The 13,920-nt window shown below is 39.9% G+C and overlaps 1 protein-coding gene across 1 annotated transcript; it reads right to left on the reverse strand.

Annotated features, from left to right (window-relative positions):
• Positions 1-2,222: 2,222 nt before the first annotated feature.
• tmem160 (transmembrane protein 160) lies at positions 2,223-8,140 on the reverse strand. The gene is made up of 4 exons (XM_034097259.2): positions 7,710-8,140; positions 6,963-6,987; positions 4,351-4,443; positions 2,223-3,512 (listed from the first exon to the last, which is right to left on the reverse strand). Exons 1-4 carry the CDS (start codon positions 7,929-7,931, stop codon positions 3,178-3,180), a joined length of 675 nt encoding a protein of 224 aa, XP_033953150.1. The 5' UTR covers positions 7,932-8,140; the 3' UTR covers positions 2,223-3,177.
• Positions 8,141-13,920: the final 5,780 nt, after the last annotated feature.

The following is a 13,920-nucleotide window of genomic DNA, read 5'->3' on the forward strand; positions in this document are numbered from 1 at the left end:
GCCAACCAAGTAGAAAACATTCAGGACCTCAGACTGGGCCGAAGGTCAACAGAACAATGAACTTAACACATAGACAGGACAATGCAAGAATACCTTCGACCCAACTGTGTTAATGTCCTAACGTGTTTCAAGCAGAGACTGGATGTCTAACTTCCCTGGAGAGGCCTGCGGTCCAACACTTGTCCAAAGCTTGTCACGTCATACTGAAGATGACTCATCAATTATTGCTGCTAAATTGCTTTGCTTGTACTGAGTTACCTTATGTCAATCTGATGGTTCATATTTTTTGCTAAACTTAAAGGGCCCATGTCATGCTTTTCCGGTTATTACCCGTCCCCTTGTGTGTTATGAAGGTTTTTATGCATGTGAACGGTCTGCAGTCACAAACCCTCAAAGTACACCCTGTAGGGAGTACAACTCTAACACAGTCTATGCTGCCCCAGAACGCCTCGTTGGAGATTTCTCTTTTTCCATTGTTTGCTTCCTGGGTTCTCTGACGCGTGAACACCCAAATCAACAACAAATGACCAGATTGGCCCAAATGGACCAATCCGCGGAGCACCTCACACACCAGGATCCCTTTGCTAACTAACAGGGAGGCCCATTCCCAAACCGCCCCCTACACCCTACCCCTACACACTACCCCTCCGTTTGCGCATTCACGCGGAGGGTCCGGCATATTGAGGGCTGTTCCAAACCAACGAGTGTGGAGCGGTGTGGAGGGGGAGTGGGCTATCAAGCCCTCAAACAGCGAGTCTGCATCGGTGCTGACTTGAGACCGGTGTCTCCCTGACCCGTCTCAACGCTGTGTGTGTCCGTCAGGAAACACGCTGTTTACAAGTAGTTCCAGCAAACATCCACTGATAAACTGCGATGTTAACAACCTCATGTTTTAACTGAGGATCACCTGGACTACCTATGTTGCAAATGTATTATCTTTTCAATTTACACACGGCATCTATTGCACGTCTGTCCGTCCTGGGAGAGGGATCCCTCCTCTGTTGCTCTCCCGGAGGTTTCTCCCATGTTCCCTTTAAACTGTGGGTTTTCTCTGGAAGTTTTTCCTTGTGACAGGAGGGAGCCTCGTTGAGCTGCGAGTGGCAACAGACGGAGTTCACTCCGTCACGGAGGGGTAGGGTCGAGGGAGTGGTTTGGGATTGGGCCGGAGTCCCCATTGACTTGCATAGAGCTCCCTGAACGCTGGTAATAGACCAGTTGGGATGGCGGAGAAATGCTCTCCGCAGACCCATTCTCACAGTGTTATTAAACCTTTTTCTTACTCAATATCAAGCCACACTTATTGTTTTTACTTCGGCTGTGAGTGTTTGTGTGTGCTCAGGATGAGTTTCGCTTGTTCTCGCTGTATCGCCGACCCGGAAACCTGTCCGCTCCTCGCAACGTCCCGACCAATCGGAGCACACTGGGCTCACAGGGAGGGGGGGCAGGAGCTCCAACAAGCCCTTTAGTACAGAGTGAATACACATACTATACAGAGATGCTGTATGAGAAACCAATGCGATTTTGGAAAATTGCACAATTTAAATCTATTCTAGTAGACCTCAACAATGGAAATATGATCAGTAGAAATGGCCATGACATGGGACCTTTAAAATCTTCTATATTAAATCATTTTTTCCTAAAAGCCTCTGAAAAGTTTATGAATGCAATGTTTTTTGCGCTATTTACTCTAAATGCCGCATGAGGCTCAATGCACATCGTGCGCTGAGAACGGCACCTCCAGCTAAAGACCAAGAAGCCAATTACCACCCAGGAATACTACATGGCTCAAAAGGTTAATGTGTCAGTTTCTGTTAATTTCATTAAGCACACAAATTTATTCAGGAATATGCACAATGTAAGCATAATATAAAGTTAATTCAGGGTGCACCTTAGTGGTGCAAATTCCCTGATTAATTTGGAATTAATCAAATACTAAAAAAAGGAAAATGCTTTTTGAACAGCTACTAACTTGTTGGCTCTATTGCACTTTAAACATGCTTGCTTGAAAAGGTTCTCTCATCCAGTCTGCTAATATTAGAGACTTAAAAAAAAATATATATATTATTTCAGGGAACAAATAACAAATGATGTATTTGTCTTTAACATCCCACTAATCATTTCATAACCCCTCGGATTTATCTGGTAATTTAAGGGATCATCATCAACCTGTAGGGGAGAACCCACAGGTGTAGCGTGAAAGCAAAAACACACACAGAACACACTGATTTCTTCTTGCTTTATTACTGTATGTACAGTAGGCTACACTATAATTAGTGCATACAGAAAGAAAAAGTAAACAAAATGAACCCAATTGTTGCACACCATTCAATATCTAGACCTTTAGCCAAACTTCACATCCATAACAGCAATTATAGTAATCACCAGATGGTGAAAATCAACTCAAAAGGTATAATGGTTTGTTTCCATTTAGGTATAGTACATGTATATACCAATAGTATAACTACAGGAAAAGGCTGTGGCAAAAATACCTTTTCACTAAAAGTCTTAAGTTTCTATATAGCGACAAACAAACTGACAAAAGTGCTTTTGCTCTATCAAAACACAACTGATAAACATAACTCACCTTTAAACCTCTGTAAAATAATATTGTAAGCCCTCATTGGTTTAGAAAAAAGAAAAACAGACCTGAAATATGCAGTATGACCCGTTCTTTCTAGATAACATGGCATATCAAAACCACCTTCAGTTCTTTTATGAAAACTTCAAGTATTCAGTAGACAGAGTTAATAAGGTTGAACAAGATGAGACAAGAAGCCAAAGAAATGGCTAAAATAATATTGCATACAGTGAGTGAAAACTTAACTTATATATAATGTTCTCATTGAGTCTCTGGATTGATGATGAAAAAGAAGTAGCTTTGAATATATTGGATTATAAGAAATTGTACAAAAGGCTGATTTTTATTCACCAGAAGTCAAAGTAGTCAAACAACCAAGATCTCAGCATTTTATGACCAGTTTTCTTAAAGGTCTTAAAGGATTTCTTCATCCAAACAATATTCTTTCCATCTAAATAACAATACACAAAAGTCTGTATTGATTGACTTACACAGTCAACATATGGACATGTAAGCTGTTGCATGCACACACACACACACATACAAATAAGGGGAAGCCCTGAATCATAGCAACACACACTCCCGCTCGTTCCGAATGTCTACTTGTTCGGCCCCTTGCTGTCATTGTCCTCACTGTTGTGATGTCTGCCGTTGTGGGAGCCACGGTAACCACGGTGTTCTCGCCTTTCGCGGCACTCCCGGCACTCGTCGTCATCCTCTTCGTCCTCTTCGTCCTCGTGGATGATCTCCACCTCCAGACGGCCGATGTAGAGCGATACCGCACAGAGCCAGAAGAGGGCGACGCTGACCACCGCAGCGCTCTGGAGCAGCAGCGCTGGCACAGACAGCAGCATCATCCTCCGCAGGGCCAACAGGCTGCCAAGGTACGAGGCCCCGCCAAACGACACACACACACCCCCCAGGATGAAGAAGGCTGAGGGGAAACAGATTGAAATGGTATTATTGTAAACATTCATTTTCTCACTATATAAATATAATATGGAGGCAGGCTAGATCTATACATGTTCTTCAAGTTAATAAGATAAAATAATATCTGGTCGACAAAGTGATTTGAATAAAACACAATAAGCCCTCATCTCAACTGGTGTGCTTCTTCAAGAGCAGTCATACATTTATACTAACATGATTAATGTTAACCTCAACATTTTATTTACTACCATCGATGGCAAATGTAGTTTTCATGTTTTTTCCGACAATATTTTTTATCAAACTCAATGACTTTTTTATGATTTAATAAATGTTTTGTTTAATAAAAAGTGTAAAACATAAAACTGGCCTTTCTGGTAACCATGTTATTGGTTGGTTATTATGAAGGATCTCAGCTCATTATATTTACTCATGATGACTTTAACCTATCAAAGAGATCCTGGCAAAAAAGTATTTATTTGCTGAATGAAAAATGTAATTCCAATGCAAGGTTCACTTAGAAATGTATTTATCAAGGACACAAAGAGCTAAGGGACATGGTTAAAGATGCTATAGTTTATTTAATTATTTCATGGACATTCATTGATTTTCAAGCCTTTTTTAGTTTTCTTGAATCCATTAGTTTAGAAGAATTTAGCCCTAGAGCCACTGTTTATTAACCTGTCTTCTATCTAATATATTTAAACTATTTATTTAAGGCATACATTTATGGAACTGAGGGGATTAAATAAATGTTTCAAATAAATTGAATCACAAGTTGATGTTTGTTATTGCACTAACATAGAGCCTTGGCTACAAGTGTTCTGATTCACATTCAAATGTACCATATCCTGCTTCTCGCCCCACATCGCTCTGGACAAATGCGATGACTCCGATCCCAGTCGACAGCAGACCGTTCCTGAACCACGAGAGGAATCCTGCAAAACAGAGAAAGCCAGAAAATAACAGCTGACACATTTCAGCCTGACCAGAAATCTGTCACTCTGTTTACATGCATGCAAGCATAAAATGACTGCCATAACAAATGCCTAAAACCTTAAGTACAGTGCTGATGTATGCGATTGTTTCAAAATGCACTGAAATGTACAATATGGCAATGAAATCCAACTGGAACATTGCTAGATTGAGCTACATTAAGAGAAAAGGATATAGAAATGTTTTATTTATTTTGAAACTATGAGATTTGATGTTTATATGATTGAATGAAAAGCAGTCAGTCGTTTAGAAGCCCTGCACACATTCACAGGTGTTTTCACTTTTGATGATTTAGATCTCTGCTCAGGGTTATGGGTTATATCAACAATGTCAACCTACTAATACAAATCAAGCTGACAAGTTGATTAGGTATCAAGTCAAAACTAAATGTAAGTTACCCCACCTTTTTAAACACAAAACTTGCAGTACATTTTAAATAAATACCTAACCAATAAAGACACAATGTCAATATCATACAAAGTTCCCATATATTTAAATCTCAGGGTTATAAATACAGAAAAAACACAGCTATCCAGTATCAGACTTATCCGAGGTGCTGGAGCTACGGGACATATCATACTTATTGAAACAAAACCTCCACACATACACAATTACACAAAATAGACTTTGTTCAATAAGTCAAAATCTCAATTTTAGGAATTGTTGACTAAACTCTTATCTCCCTGCTGCCTCTTCAGGGGCCTCATTTATAAAAGGGATATACGTTCAAAAAATGGCATACGCCAGTTTATACGCAATGTTTGCGATTTATAAAATACTAACTTGACGGGAAAATGTGCGGTCCTCCACGCAAACTCTAACCCATGCGTACGCACTAAGCACAAAAACGGGAGAGACGAGAAACTGTGACACCGTTGGCAGAAGGAAGAATGGAGAGACAAAATGTTACCTCTCATTTAGCATGAAGAATTCATTTGCCAATCTTAAAATGATTAAACAAACGCCTGTTTGAGACTCCTCAGTGCACACAAAAACATAACTTGGAAAAATAAAATAAATACGGATATGTTATTTAAAACCACCTCGAATATGTTGTGTTAATGTTATGAAATGTTTTCTCATAAATGATGCGGTAAGCAGGAGGACAGAATTACGTCTAAACTGACGCCGTTTTGCATTTCTATAGGTTGTAGATACGAACATGGTTTTATGTAGGCGGCCTACTATCACGTTTAATCGTGTTTTATGCCGTTTGCCAAGACTTGATAAGTCGCTCGTAAAACACAGGAGGTAGAACTAAGAACACCATATGTGGTAAATTGTACAGCTAATATAACACAACACATTAGTAGTATTTCATTTAACTGGTGGATTATGGATATATAGTTGCTGATCGAAAGCTGGAACACAAACTACCAAATATAAACAAATAATTCAGATCCAGTCATCATGGCTCCACTCCGGAGGGATTCCCCGATCATTTCTTACAGTTTCTCATCAAGGGGGTGTCTCCTGTCCCCGGTGCAAACACACTGCCTGACAGCCTGAGGAAGGCTATGTGTATTCTTTTTGTCATTAACCTTTTTCGGACCACTTATTTATTTATTTTGGTGACGATCCGACCTCCATGCTGCTACTCTGGTTCAAACTGCATCCACCAAACAATATGATTTATCTCGACCTCCCCAAAATAACCAAAATCTGACACGGTGTGAGATGTCTTTTTTAGCTGTTCTGTCGTCATTTCCTGCGATCTTCTTCATAAAGTCAGTCAAAATGAATGAATGAATGGGCGTTTCTTTGACTATTTATAGGCAAATATGGGCGTTACGTGAAGCCCGCAAAAGCTGCACCGCATTTCGAGTCGATTGTGATTTATAAAAGGGAGTAGGAAGTGCCGTACGCACTTTCCTTGCCGGTACGCAATGTTTTGTGAATCTGAAAATTTCGGAACATTTCTGTACCTATTTTTTGGATTTCTACTACGCAAGCAACCTTCCCACGTGAATCCTACGCACGGCGTTATAAATGAGGCCCCAGAGCTTTATTAAATAAACTTCTAGTTTTCCATTTCTGTGACAGACTGTTCAATCAAATAACAGCTCAATCATTCCCACGACTAAATACTGTGTAGTAATTTTTTTACTTTAGCCCCTTAAACCTTTCTGTCAGTACAACCTTTTAATTGATTTGATGTTGTTATATAATTTAATTTAAAACTACTTGTTTCACCAAATGTTCGATATCTGGCTTCACCCACGTAATGATGTCAAATGAGGTGTCTTTACCAGCTGTCAGGGAAACGCCTGCCCTATCTTCACTGACTGGGATGTGTTCAAAAAGACAGCATACTTTTTCACCCCCGGGCTAGTTGTTAATCTTATTGTACCACACCTACAGACAATTACTATATTGTCAACGATGATGTATAGCCTTAGCTTCAGGGTTAAATCTATGGTAAATTCTGGTCATTATTTCCAGCATGGATTAGGTCAGTTACCTGTCTCATGGGACTTTCGCAGCATCTGAAAAAAAGGAAACGGAACAATATTAGGACCACCGACCTCTGATTTAACCATGTCATTACAAATTGGAGAGGTGGGAGAAGTACTCAGATGTTGTACTTAAGTAGAAGTACCAGAGTATAAATACTCTGTTACAAGTAAAAGTGCTGCATAATCCAGCATTCAAAATGTTACTTAAATACAAAAGTATTTTCATCAAAATATATTTAAAGTAAAAGTAATCTTTATGCAGATTGGCCCATTTCAGAATAATATATGATATGTTGTTTGATTATAATTATGAATGTGTTTATCAAAGCTGGTAAAGGTGCAGCTAGTTTTAATGACTTTGTATGCTGCAGGGTAGATTGTGAATTTACTCCAGCTGTATATAAAGTCTTATTTAAGTGTTGATTACACATTCCACATCATTTATCCAAATCTGCAGAGTAACTAAAAGGTGTAAATGTAATGTAGTAGAGTAAATTGTAGTGGGGTAGAAGTACAGAAGTACGATGTGGAAAACAATGTAAATACTCAAGTAAAGTAATTGTATCTCAAAATGTACAGTAAATGTACTGAGTGTCCTCAGTAGTAGGCCTACTAGTGATTTGTCAAAACTATAATCTATGAAAGATTTGCAGTGAGTGCCTGAGTGGGGTACAGCTTCTCAAAACAGAATTGACATTTCACAGTTTAAGAAAAAGCACTCTGTATGTTCTCATTAGACAACATGTCCATACCAAAGCGTCGGCCTTGTCGAGGTCTGAGAGCTGGTGCTGCTCCGGGCCCCGGCTCTTCAGCCACGGCTCCTTCTCTCCGAGCCGCAGCCGGGGAGAGCCGTGCAGCCGCCGGAGGAGCGGGGCTCTGGCGGCGGGAGGCCGGGCCAGACTCCTCACCGTCCGGGCGAAGTGCGACAAGGCCGGCGGAAACTGCCTTCTCATGAACAAAGTGAGAAAAGCCATCACATCACGAATCTAAGCTGATTAAACAAATGTCATGCGAGTTGAAAGCAAAAGCATAACACGACCTTTGCGCTGTGAACTCTCACACGAACAACGACAAACCCGGAAGAGACTCCCCCATGCATACATCACGATGTCGAGAAAAGGTAAGAGGAATGAACTCAGCGCCATCATGCGACTCGACTGACGGGAAATAAACCAACCATGCTTCAGAACAGTGTCATTGTATTGACTTCAAGGCACAGTTAACTGTTCGTTTTATTGTGTTTATTGTACGTTCGTTCATATCGAATATCGAGATTTCCTCTTCAAATATAAACAACATGCACTTGTAAGTGAACGTCACACGAGGGCGTCAGAGCACAAGGCTGTGACATGCTCAGATTTATTATATATTTTATTACAAAAAGTAGAATAAAACGGGAGAAAAAAACACCAATAATTTGTTTGTAAACGTAATGTATTCAGAAAAACGCAGAGGCAAAGAAAGGATTTAAAAAAATATTTTAAATGCAATGCAGCACATATCTGATTTTGAATTGTAATCGTTATTTTTACTGTCTACCCTTAAAAAAAGCAGATCAAGAGTTGTGTTACATAACATACCAAAATATATTTTGAAGACTATTTCAATATAAAGGAAGTGTAAGAATGGCATCCTGTACAATGAAGCTGATAGTGAAAATTATGTACAGATGTGACAGTGTCAAAGTGCACCAAACATCGTAGAAGAGGAACACAAACAGGACACTCAGGAGTTTGTGATTAATGTGAAAAGGAATTCTAATAATTTAAAACATGCACAGCTATTTCCTCCTCCTTCCTTTGCAAAACACATCAGATGCACACACCTACATGTACAATAACCCTTAGCATACCCAATGAACTCTTGATGTCACGTCTGTGTCCCTGTCAGTGAGGATTATAGGACAGCCTCTCCCTGAGTGTCTTTGTCTTTTGGTCCACACAGTAAGGCTACGCCTGTAATATATGATGTGTGTGCGCGTGTTTGAACAGTGGGGTATTTTACAAACAACTCAATCTTTGATGTGATGTGCAGCTGACCCTGTGGTCGCTCTCACGCTACTGTCCCCAACACAATGGGAGAATGGGAGACTGATCTTTACACACACACACACACACACACACACACACACACACACACACACACACACACACACACACACACACACACACACACACACACACACACACACACACACACACACACACACACACACACACACACACACACACACACACACACACACACACACACACACACACACACACACACACACACACACACACACACACACACTGTCATCAGTCCTGCACTGCTGCTGTGTGACAGTGGAGGTTTAACAGCAGGGTTTGGCTACACACTGACTCGCTGAGGTTACTTCCTGAACAGAGAAAACAAATGATCACAATTATTTACAGAGTAAGACACACCTCTCTGAAGGCCAATGGATCGTAGGGTGTACAAATGAAAACCACTTCCATTCCCTGCTGTGTGGTATGATCTTTCAGTGAGCTGTGTGTGAGGTCCTGTCACCCATCCTCCATGTGAACTCTGACACTCTCTAAAGACTATGAATATTTGTTAGTTCATCTCTTTAACACTGTCACCAAGACATATCAGGCTTGAAATTACACTTCAGTGCTTTAAAAAAACACTTTTGAAGTATAAATATGCCAAATGAATGAGGTGCCCTTTACTTCTGCTGAACTACAACCAACAAAAAAATCGGTGTAGTGGTTAATGTAAAACATTTAACAAAATGATTACTGAAATATATCATATAGTGAAACAATTAATTAATGTGTGTGGCACCTTCTAGGGGAATAAAACCCCATCAAATGAGTTGGATTAGCAATATAAAGTATTACAGCCAAATTCCCCAAACATGCATTCTTTCAACCTGTGTGGTAGCAAATTGCTAGCTTGAATCAAATCCACTAACATGTGGTAGCAAATTGATTTCTCATCTAGCTTGAATCAAATTCACTGACGTGGTGTAAACAGATTGGTTTAAGGAGGCAATTGATATTTTGAAGTAAAAACAAATTAAAAGATTGCAAAAATTTAACAGAGAGATGGGGTCCAGTGTTTAAACATATGACATTACTCAGTGTTGTGTAATTAACTGGTGATAAGATTACTGAATTACACAAGCATGCTTGTTCACACACACACACACACACACACACACACACACACACACACACACACACACACACACACACACACACACACACACACACACACACACACACACACACACACACACACACACACACACACACACACACACACACACACACACACACACACACACACACACACACACACCAGTCATGTAGAAAACTTTCCAGGATGCTGTCAAGGACAAACTAAATGTGGCAGTGTATAGGTTCAACGTGTCTATTTGCACATTGTGTTTCCATCTGTTCTGCATGCTCATGTACGCAGAGGCAGTATATCTACATGACATGCATCTACAAATGATAGTTGGATCCAAAGATAAAGATATTTGAAATACCTATAGAAACTATATATAATAGATAATATGTTTTACATTATACGTTATGTGAGTGAACGCAGGAGATATTTACACTGACAGAGGTCTCCTGATGGAGACATTGCCTGTTGCATCTCAACCTTGACGAACAGATCGAAATTAGCTGCTATCTGCTGGACTTTGCATTTGTACCATATCTACATATATTACTCAGATTGTTTTGTTGATTTTATTTCTGTAGTTTAGTTTGGACATAGTGATTACATTCTGCATTGAAACAGTTTCAACAGAGCTTTTATGTTTCTCAACATTTTCAATATTGCTTATTTTGTTTTTTGCAAATCTGCCTTTTTGAGATCAACTGAATTCTTGTGGTTTCTCCATTACTTGCTTAAACCCTGTCCTTTCTATTATGTTTCGCTTTTTACAGTTTTCCCCATCCCTATTTTTAGGATCTGTCTTCCAACCTTTTACAAAAATATTTCTTCCACTCTCTGTCTCTCTCTGGTTGTCCATTCTTCTTATTTAACAAACCAAAAACATTGCAAGTGCTACAATCTATTTCTGATGTTTTTAAATGTTGAGAATCAAAGATTTAATCGAAACAGGGAAACAACGTATACATTTTTCAGAATTGTTGAATGATTTAGGCCATATTGGGATTTCAAAACAAAGAAAGCATGGTACAACCAAAGTTAAGCAAGTATTGTATAGGCCTCAACTGTCTGTTAACAAGTAAAACATTAGTAAACTTGTCTTATCCTCTCTGCTTGATTCATGCAACGCAACAGTAAAGAGGGAGGAGTAAGACAGAGATAGATATAGAGGAGGAGGAGGAGGAGGAGGAGATGTGTATACGTGCAGAACTGCACTAGTCTGTGTTACACAGCCTGGGGGATCCCAGTCAGATGTGTTAGGAGCATTGACCTTGGCAAAGTGTACACTGTTTTTCAGTCTCCGGGACAAACAAGTGTCTAATACACGTGTCAAATGTTCAGCAGACAAATGATTTATTGATATTAATTAAAGGAGGAGTGTTGCTAAAGAGTGAAGAATACAAATAGTAAACCATCCATAATGGTTTATAAGCAAAGATATAGTGTATTTATGTAAGGTTTGTCATATTGTATTACGTAAACTGTGCTTTGTAAGTTATTTTGAGGGACGACCCCATAATGTACAACCAGTACAGGATACAGGATGGAAAGCTGTCAGGGTTATTTAATGTTGCAGGTGCGTGAGTGTGTGTGTGTGTGCCTCCAAGTTTGTTTTTTCCTTTCATTATGGTACAGCTTTTGTTTTCATCTCCTGGTATGTGGGAGCCCCTGATTTATATTGAGGCGCCTTGTTTTCTCTGAAGATAACTTGTGTCCTTTACATTGTTGGAGCTTACATCGCAGGCCAATGGTTTGACGTGTTTATGCCTGAATGTGTGTGTTATATTTCCACCTATGTCTGCTGTTATCAGGCACTTATTATGTTCTGGGTGCCCACTTGTGGGGCAATGTGGAAACTTGGTACATATTCCATGCATTTGTTACTTCTAGGCTGGATTATTGTAACTCTTTATTATCAGGGAGTACCAAGAAGTCAGTCAAGTCGCTTCAACTGATTCAAAATGCTGCAGCTCGTGTACTAACCAGAGTTAGGAAAAGGGACCACATTACTCCTGTTCTGGCTGCCTTACACTGGCTCCCTATAGAACACAGGATAGAATTTTAAATTCTTCTTCTCGCCTACAAAGCCCTTAATGGGCAGGCGCCATCTTACCTTAAAGAACTCATTATACCCTACTGTCCTACTAGGGCATTGCGTTCCAAGAATGCAGGGTTGTTGGTTGTTCCTAGAGTCTCTAAAAGTACAATGGGAGCCAGAGCCTTTTCTTATCAAGCTCCACATTTGTGGAATCAGCTTCCAGTTTGTGTTTGGGCGGCAGACACCCTATCCGTTTTTAAGAGTGCGCTTAAGACCTTCCTTTTTCATAAAGCTTATAGTTAGGGCTGATTAGATTCAGCCCCTAGTTTTGCTGATATAGGCTTAGTTTGTCGGGGGACATCTTACTTCTTCCTTCTCTCTGTCTATACCTGTGTACTCTCATGTTCCGATTAACCCAGCTTCCCCAAATGTCTTTCTTTTTGGTGTCTATATACGCTGGGATCCGGAGTCATGGATGATCCTGCGGTCCTGTGTCCTGGATCGCGAGTCGTGGTCCTGGATCATCGGTCCTGGATGGATATCCTTGTGGATTCATCTTCCTATTATACACACATGCATTTCCAAACATTTGGACTACCTATGTTGCAAATGTATTATCTTTTCAATTTACACACGGCATCTATTGCACGTCTGTCCGTCCTGGGAGAGGGATCCCTCCTCTGTTGCTCTCCCTGAGGTTTCTCCCATTTTTCCCTTTAAACTGTGGGTTTTCTCCGGAAGTTTTTCCTTGTACGATGTGAGGGTCTAAGGACAGAGGGTGTCGTATTGTCATACTGATATTCTGTACACACTGTGAAGACCACTGAGACAAATGTAACATTTGTGATATTGGGCTATATAAATAAACATTGATTGATTGATATTCACCACCGTAGTTATAGCCAAACAATGAATCATGTGTTATCTCTCATTGTATTAAAACAATGGTATCAGTCTTATAGTAATATTTGACCATCTGGTTGCTTAGCAGTGGCAACACTTTGAGTGCTTGTGTTATTTCTTGTCAGTCAACTCACTTGCGTAAGCTGTATGACTTCAGAATGAACTAATTCGCCCATTGGTGGTGAGAATGTTCTATGTTTTCTTCAAGCACACTGCCTTTCCTCATTTATTTGCTCTTAATTAAAGGTCAGCCTTTGGGCATCTGTGAACTCCCTATGTAGTCACAACTTGTGTGTTTGTGTTTGCCAATTAGCAAAAAAGTGGGTGTAAGAGTGGCTACAGCAAAGGTGCGGAACTTCGAAGTCGAATAACACGAGTTGGCCAAACTCATGATCCGTTTGTTGTAGACTCTTGTGGGAGGTGTCATTACCGTAAGTAGAGTGTGTTTTTGCGTTTTTTTTGTGGTAATGCCTGGAATCGTGTGTGTATGTGGTTGCAGCTTTTGGACATTATTTGCTCTTGATAAGGGTAAAGATTTTCCCAAAAAATGACAATACAATCTTTAATCTATAAACTGCTTGAATTGCATGATGATTGCAGCCTTCATTAATGTTGCCTGTTGACGTCTTGAGGTTACTGACCAACGATTTCCTATTCCCTGAAGGCAATGTGTTGTTCTTCACATTCGTCAATTGAAATGTACCTACACTGTACAAAAAAACAACCGAGAATTATACTTTTGATCACTGACTGACAACTATCTTTTTCTTGGTGGAGTTCAATTAACCGACAGGCATGCAGGTCTGGAATACATTTAATCCCATTTTCTCTTCACCTCAACTAAAAGGAATGCAACATTTTGTTCA

The sequence above is a fragment of the Pseudochaenichthys georgianus genome, chromosome 13, assembly GCF_902827115.2.
Source record: "Pseudochaenichthys georgianus chromosome 13, fPseGeo1.2, whole genome shotgun sequence".
Classification (NCBI taxonomy): Eukaryota; Metazoa; Chordata; class Actinopteri; order Perciformes; family Channichthyidae; genus Pseudochaenichthys; species Pseudochaenichthys georgianus.

What these genes read in the sequence shown, in the direction of transcription:
- tmem160 (XM_034097259.2), bottom strand. Translation starts at nt 7,931, where the DNA reads ATGGCTTTTCTCACTTTGTTCATGAGAAGGCAGTTTCCGCCGGCCTTG. An exon ending in GCGAAAGTCCCATGAGACAG is followed by an intron (nt 4,444 to 6,962) that starts GTAACTGACCTA and finishes TCTGTTTTGCAG; the next exon opens with GATTCCTCTCGTGGTTCAGG. An exon ending in GGGGCGAGAAGCAGGATATG is followed by an intron (nt 3,513 to 4,350) that starts GTACATTTGAAT and finishes GTTTCCCCTCAG; the next exon opens with CCTTCTTCATCCTGGGGGGT.